At 39.2% G+C, this 8,315-nt stretch overlaps 1 protein-coding gene across 2 annotated transcripts in view; it reads left to right on the forward strand.

Annotated features, from left to right (window-relative positions):
• The window catches only part of PEAK1 (pseudopodium enriched atypical kinase 1), a 99,900-nt gene that overhangs the window by 55,481 nt on the left and 36,104 nt on the right, over nt 1-8,315 (forward strand). Inside the window, exons 3-4 of one of the 2 annotated variants that reach the window (XM_019533352.1) lie at nt 3,414-3,530; nt 5,514-5,710. In XM_019533352.1, the coding sequence (XP_019388897.1) occupies nt 3,414-3,530; nt 5,514-5,710 (314 nt within the window). The remainder of the gene's footprint in view (nt 1-3,413; nt 3,531-5,513; nt 5,711-8,315) is intronic. The other variant, XM_019533353.1, reaches the window with a different exon arrangement.

The following is an 8,315-nucleotide window of genomic DNA, read 5'->3' on the forward strand; positions in this document are numbered from 1 at the left end:
TTCTTTTATGTTGGTGTGAAATATTTTAACAGGGTGGTAATGCTTCCTGTCTCTGACACAGGAGGCTGCATGATTGAAGATCATGGCTGACACCAGTTTTATGGAAGGTGGAGCACACTGTGGCTAAAGTTAAATTTTGCTTTTGTTATGACCCATTCAGCCAACAGATTGCTACTTAGAGGAATCAGTTAGACCAAGATCATTGTTACTTAAGTGAAGTCCATAGACCTTCAACCTTCTTCCACAGAACGTAGACATGTCAGTTATGTACATGTCTTTATTTATCCAACGTACAGGAAACATCCAAAGAATTGATCACATTATCCAGACACTGAGACTTTGTCTAATGCTTCCTTCACAACTAGACGGGGCTCTTGCTTTGAATGGCAATCTTTTGTTAACTGCTCACTTAAGATATCATTTTGTGCCCCCTCTGTCAACTGTTTTTTTTCAGTAGCCATTTCATCAGCCTTCCAGGTATTGGAGTGAAGAGCTTTTTTAATAGAGCACCAGTATAATGTTTTTCATTTAAAAAAAAAAAAAAAAAAAAGGTAGTAGTGATTCTTGGGTCAACAGCAGTGTTCATCCCTAAGGAATCAGAAAATAAAATGACAGGCATCATTTGAACCTCAGGTGCCTAGGGGTCCAAAGGGAAACTTCCCCACCACACGGATTCAGGGTCCTAGTGGCGTATGTAACCCCAAACCACTCTCTCAGCATATCACATCCTCATTCTGCCCTTTTCTTTTTTGTTCTGGATTCTCTTCTGCTTTAAAAACAAAACCAAACCCCAATTTTTCAGTGCCCAGGCTATTGTAGACATCATCTGAAGCTCAGGTGCCTTGGGGTCCAAAAGGAAGTCTGCTTTCACTAACTCTAATATAGTCTTGATCTAGGATTAGCATACTTCCTTTCAATTCAGTGTAAGTGTTCTTTATCAGCAGGTAAAAAAAATTACCTTAGTAGACTTCACCAGGCAGAATACAGTCAGTAATATAAATAAGCCTTCAGAGACTCAGTCCTGTATTATTTGTTCTGCAAGTGGGACAAAGCCCAGCTTAGTTACTTCACCATCAGAAAGCATGCCAGCTGTCTATCCAGAGACAGGACTGAGCATCCCTGCCAGGTACCATTTATCTCATCACTCCTTTCCCTCAACTCCTGTAGGATTCTAAAGTTCTTTTGGAAAATTGTACAGGAAGGGACCAAGACATTGGTTAAAGTCCCTACATAGAGCCACTTAGAGCTGATATCAAAGCCTCAGGAACTCAAGAAGAGGTTCTCTAGCTGAACTGAAAGTCCTGTACCATGTCTTTTGGGTTGGTGGGAGTATTAAATCAATACTATTCTACCAAAGACCAAAAGCTCTAAAAGCAATGAGACGTTCAGAGAGTAAGCAAAAAATTATTAAAGATACAGAGACACTTCTGCATGAAGACAGATGGGAGAGTCTGAAATGGTTTAGAGAAGAAAACTTTAAGAAGGGACTTAACCTCCTATAGATACAGAGAAGGTAAATCCTCACTCCTGTTTGTGTTTTCTTACAAGACAAGGAAGAGGGGAAAGTTCTGAAAAGAGGGGAAGAGGGAGGAAATTTGAAACTGATGCTTTAAGCAATGCATAATTAGCCTGTAGAACTCATTGCCACTAGATATTAAGCACTTAGTACAACTTTTCAAGGGTTTAAACACACGCACATACGAAGCAGTAGTAATGAGCTACTACACAGTCAGCATCATGTAAAAGCCATTTGGCAACACTACTGCGCAGTAACTCTGGTTACTGCTGAGTCATTTAGTACTTGTGTTTGCAAGTATTAAATGACTGTGCAGTAACAACTGTAGACATAGCCAGTGAGTAACAAATATACTGTGGTCCTACATCCTGACTTCCAATTCCTGTTGTAGGTGATTTGCAGTTTCCATGTCAGTCAGGCCATTACCTTGCCAGAAGTATTCCTCAAGCCTTAATCCTATTAAGGGAGTTCTGGTTTCATGGCTTCAACTTTTAGGTATCTAGAGTGTCTCAGCTGGGTCCCAGCACATGGTATCTGTAAATTCTTTTGGCTTTACAATGCATCAGTAAAAGAGCAAGTCTTGCTCCCCCTCAGGCCAGCTCATCTCAGATTAGGTATGCACAATTATTATTACCTTGCAGATGACAGCCACCATGGGATATCGGAGCACTTGCAGAGGTCAAAGGAACTTCCTCTTTTTGATATTGTTCATTACTGATATGCAGTACACCTGCACAGAGTTCTGTACTCTCCAACACTCCCAAAACATCACCTCTAGATCTGATCCAAACTCCAGAAACAGGCTGATCATCATTTTCTCATTCCCATCTCCAGGAGGGTCATTACCGCTCATTAGCCTCCCTTAAGGTGGTGAAAGAATGAAAGCAATTCTCAAAGGAGGAAAAAGGACCTGTTACTACAATAACTGTGGTTCATTAATATGACTATAGTAGTCTATATGGCAAGCCTGCACTGCCTGCCTGTGCTGTCTGTAGGGTAATTCCTAAAAAGGACTGGGAAGCAAATAGGTTTGCATTCTCTGTTTATACCATCAGAACCCAAAAACAGCCGGCACTGTTTTAAAGAAAAAGCAGCTTGTTCACGGAGGAGTGCTAATAATGAGATTTATCAATTCAGAGAGGCAGTCATCTAGAGAACAGTTATCACTATGGCAAATAAGTTTTCTTACCTGTTCTACTTTTCCAGAAAGCTAACAAATACAATTTTTAAGCAATTACATTTTCACATAAGGCAAGAATATTAATGCATTCTGGGTCTGATGTTTTAACAGTAAAGAAGTGTTTTCTTTTTCTCTCTTCCTACTTCTTTTCCACTCGTGATGAGTCACAGCTGACCTTCCAATATACAGGAACTCACTGAGTCAGTGTATTCAGGTGTCTTGCCTTTATCTCACATAACCCCTTGCCTTTTATAGTTTCAGCTATAAAAGCAGGGTGCTTCCTCCTAAATATCAAGACATGACATCTTATTGCTGTGATTGTAAAGGAAGTTGTTTCTTCTAAATACTAATCTTGCTTTGAATGGAGGTTAAAATATTTCCTGTGCTTTTAAAGTTAGGTTAGTTTGAGCTCTTTAGAGGTTTATGATGCATTTGGTGTCATAACTACAGTTCAGATTTCTTCTCAATTAATTAATGGGGCTAAGAATACATTTGGCGTGATAGAATAGTGTCCCAGATGAAAATGTGAACTATTTCCTCTGCTACAGCAGTGAGAGAGTTAAGAAGGCTGGGCCAGAGTTTCGGTCACAGTGAGCTCCCTAAGGTATTTTGCCATTTCCCCCAGCCCAACCCTGTAAGGTAAACAGCAAGGTGCAGTAGGTGATATCACTCTGTGCAGAGTTCAGCCTTGTTGCTCACAGCTTGCACAACTTGTAGCACACCAGAACACTGTGGAATCAATGGCTCACCAGAGTTTCAAGACATGATTAAAAGACTCAAGAAGGCCCTGAGAGAATTTCCTTTAATGGGGAATTGTGTGAGTGAGTATAGTGGGTGAGTTCATTTTTTTTTCTCTCTTTTTTTTTTTCTTTCTCTCTAGCTGTTGATTTACTTTGTTTGGCCAAATGCTTCTGTACTTAAATATAGTATATGTGCATGCACGTGTCTAGGATTGGGAATGACACTGTTCTGTATCTCACCGATCAATACTAAAATTGTTTTATGAGATATGTGAATTCTTGTTACATGGTAGTATCAGTACCAAAGATATTAGAGACAATTTCTTTGGGGGGGAAAAAATTATTGGAGAAGTGTGTGCAGGTATGTATAAGATGTTTGCATGTAGGATAACCTCAAGTCTTTAAAACTATTTCTTTAGGTGTTAAAAGCTTTTCTGCTTCTTTGATTTAATGTGTGTTTTAATTTGAGATGCCTTAGGTTATTCTTTAGTGTGGTATGTAACATGCTGTCCGCACCCCTCCTATGCATGTGAACAAAAAGATTGATCAACAATTCTGATACTAAGTGATTTAAAGTTGCAGCTTTTTGAAACTTGCCGTTTTGTGTCTGTTTTACTAACATGTTTTGATGGCTTTTGTTTGTATAAGGCTGCATTCAAAATTCCACTAGTGTGAAAATGGAAACAGCATGTGCATACGGTACATGAAATCTTCCATTTTGCAAAATACAGGCATGTTTAGACTTTTGTAGTCTGGATTTTAGATTGCTTAAAATCTTCATTTTTTTGCTTTCTGGCCTGTCAGTTTTGTGGGTAGGCACAGGCAGACATTTCTGCAATTTATGACAGGTCTCCAAAGACAAAATTTTTCCTTGTGATATGTAAATACAGATTACAAGCTCTTTTGGAAAATCAGATGCCGTGCCTGTTTTCACAAGCAGTGTTTAAAAAATACAGACTCATGTGTTCTTCTTAGCTAAAGTCAGGGATGAGCTTGAGGTTTTCATTTTAAAAGTTTCAATGTTGTGCAAATATAGGGCTTGATCCTAGGAGGTGGAGAGCCTCTCCTGGATAAAGTGCCTACCCTAAGCTTCTGTTGAAATCAGTGAGAGTAGAATGTTCTCAGCATCTTGCAGAATCCGGCTTGAATCCTAGGAGCAGAATATGTACACTCAAGATTTGGTCTAACATGCGTATGCGCTCGAGAGAGTGTATGTGAGGGAGTGCGTGCCTATGCACACACATGCGTTGGTATGTGAGAGAAGTATAAAAATGCCACTGTTACAAATGCCATGATTATGGATAGTTGCTGATAAAACTGCAATAGGCAGCAGTTGATTGGTAAACCTGGGCATATTACTTATTTTTTTACTAAATGGTTTGAAGCATTTTTAAGCTTTAAGCAGTAAATACAGGCCTGTTAAATGACTAAATATGTGATTTTCACAGTTTTACCCTGGTTTAAATCTATCAGTCTTCACAGTTTGCTTAAGGACTGCTACTAGTCCTCAGAGACTTAATTGGTTTGATGCATAAGTGCCTGGGTTTTAATTCTTAAACTATTTTATATAGATGACTGTAAGGAGATAAGATACCGGATTAAATGGACTATTGGTCTGTTCTCCAAAGGGTAATAATTCTTATATTGTTGCCAAAATATGGAACTATAGCTATAAAGATGTATTATTCCCTAGGAAGTTAAGGCTACAGTTACGGTAATGTATAATTGCCATTGAAGCAAAGTCTTTGATAAAAATGCCTTTAACCTGGGTGCTGTCCAGTGAATGCCACAGATGTCACATGATACAGTATTGTACCAAAACACATTACATGTATTGACTGTACTTGATTAAGTAGCATCCTATAACCCTCTGCTATTTTGCAAAATTAAATGCCTGCTAAGCAAGAAAAAATCTTGCTAGAAAAGTAATTGTGAAAAATGTAAAGAGATAAAAGGGATGCATTTTTGTTTCCATTTCCCAATTCATTGCTTTATACTAAACATGTCACTGTGTTTTGTTGGTAGGGTAAGGCACATAGCTTTGGTCTCCAGATGAATATTGTTTTGTTTGTTTCAGTCAAGTGCCAGAGAAGACCACAGTGGAAGATTTGTCCCCTCGTATTCCAAGAGCTGTGTTTGTGAAGCAGGACAATGGAGGTAGTGCCTCAGTCATACCAGTGTCGCCTCCCCATGCCCCACAAGGAGGGGAAGAAAGGGAGGAAGCTTCAGATTCTTCTGACCTGAGCCCTTGTAGTGCAACATATAGCAACTTAGGTAAGTGTATTTACATTATTGCTTCTCCCACCATCGCATTCAAATGACTGTCATATTGCAAGGAGTATAATCTCCTAGCTTACTTCCTATTTGCATAGAAATAGAAGTTTTAAAGGGATGCTGACCCCGAGCTCACCTAGTTTTTAATATGAACTTGTTCTTAGTTGAAAATAAGAGGCTACCTTCTCATTCCTTCTGAGCAACCCTACAGAAAGAAACCAGTAATAAAATATTCATTTACTGTTCACTAAAAATTTCAATATTATTTAAATCCATTTAAAGCTATGGGGGACTTATTATTTTGCAAATTAAGAAAAAATAGCCTTTTTGTTCTCTATTAAATGTGAACAAATGCCAAACATATCTTTTGAGGAAACCATTTTTTCCATTTTCTTGTATTGTCAAACTCATTTTACCAAAGAAAAGGTTTAAAGTAACTGTCAAATAAATTATATAGCTGTTTTAAAAACATTAGAATTACAGTATTTTTCCTGATATCCTTAGTGAAATGTAATGATTTTTCTCTTACTGTATGGATAACACTTCCTGAACTATTTTAAAACATCTTGTTGAATGGAAATATAATTGAATTTGATCCTAAAAAAGTTGGCAATTTTCTTTTAACCTTGCAAGCCAGTTTGAAAGATGAATGTTTCTGAAAAAGGTGTTGCATTGTACACCAAACCATCCTTGAATTCCTGTTTCATAACAGGGCTGTGGTTGAGTGGGGTTTTGTGGGAGATTTTTGAGAAGACAAGGGTAGGAAATTAAATAATCTCTTCTCCACAGGTGATAGCAATATAGTAGATGTAAGAGACTTCTTAAAAGGTTTTTGATATAAAATACTGGGAATAGTGAAATAGATTTTCTAATAAAACAAAACCAGACCAGTATTACAATTGCATTTTTTGAAGATTATATAATATTAAATACAGTATTGAATTATTTTCATTGAGACACAAATTCTGCAATTACTTAAGCACATTTAACTTTTTGTACAACTAGATTCATTGACAGGAAGGGGGCTATTCCTGAGCATAGAGTTAAGCATGTCACCACATTGTGGTATGATCAAAGACTAATTTTTAAACTTTCAGATTTTTAAATTCCATAGGTGTTTAGGAAAATGGCAGACAAGTGGTTGACTCAGTTCCACAAATGAAGTATGAATTAGTTATATTTCATACAGCTCTTGGGAGATGAAAGACATTAGGATTGATATTTACTTATTATTAGTCTAACACATGTTGTGACAGAGGAAAGAATACTCAGATACTACCATGATGTTGTGCAAAGCCACAATGTTGTTTCCATCACTATTCTTTTATAGATCAGGGTGCAGGTACACTGTTGATATAAACAGTCTAGTACATTTAATTATGTAGGTTGTCTGCTGACGTGACTATGCTGCAGATACAATTTGGAATGTGGATAGGACTTTGCCATGTTCCAGTCACGTCCTCTAATCAGGTTAGCATGTGCTATGGTGAGGCTGTTTGAAGTACCTCAAGGCATGGCATACCTCTTTTTCATCATTTAGCCTTTAGCATTCAAGCCATTTGAAGGACTGGTTACATTTAGGGTGCAGACACATACAACACCTAAGCCATTTCAGGAATGTTGCCAATTGGGAGCTGATTCATTGTCATGGTTCAGAGGTTCTCAGTAGAGTGCTCACCATTTTCGTCACTGCAATGCTCTTGAACTGCCACCAGGTGGTGGAAATAGGTATCCAGCCTAGCATGCCTTACAGTGGCCAATTCCCGTAGGATTTTCCTAGTGGGAAGGGAAGACACCAACTGGCTGCATGAAGTGGGAACAGGTTGCTACCTGAATCCCTGATTCTGTCTTTCCAGGTAACTGGGTAATCCAGTGGTTGCTCAAGGTCTCTGCCTCAGGCTGCAGCTTGAAAAAGGCTCTCCCTGAAAGCCATTTAATTCAGTGGGGGCCAGCCTTTTATCAGGAGTGCCACAAATTAGCCCTGCATCCTTCCCAAATGCCACGCCAATCCCTTTCCCCTGGCTAACCTGATGCTCTGCTTCCCACCATATATGCCTCTGTGCTGCTTGTCCCCTCCCTGATCTGTCATATGCCATTTGCAGCACATACACTATAGATTGGTCCCCCCAGCTTACTTGAGTTCAGTTCCCCAGTCCCTCCCCAACCCTGCCCCAGGTTGGTTGGTAGGTGGGTGGATACGCCTTTAATGGTAAACATTCATGAATTATTTGGTATGGGAAAACTGAGCCACTGGACAGTTGGCACTTAATATCTCAGAATGACTTTTAATTCCATGTTGGATCAATGTGAACTGACCCATTAATTGGTAATTGTTAGGGTCGCGCAAAGCTTCGGGTGCTGATTCAATTTGGAGGAGATTTGGCCCGATTTGTTGGCCAAGTCTCTGAATCCGAATCAAATCAGGGGACCAGTTAAAAGCTCTGAATTGATTTGAAGCTCTCTGAATCGATTTGGAAAAGATTCGGAGAGCTTTGGCAATTTGGGCAGTCCCCACTCGCTGCAGCAAGGAGCTGGACTTGGACTCCATGCTGGTAAGTATGGGGTGGGGGAGGGAGGGGACCATGGGGGGATCCCTGCCAGCCCC

Source organism: Crocodylus porosus, unplaced genomic scaffold, assembly GCF_001723895.1.
Source record: "Crocodylus porosus isolate Cpor-Errol unplaced genomic scaffold, CroPor_comp1, whole genome shotgun sequence".
Lineage (NCBI taxonomy): Eukaryota > Metazoa > Chordata > Crocodylia > Crocodylidae > Crocodylus > Crocodylus porosus.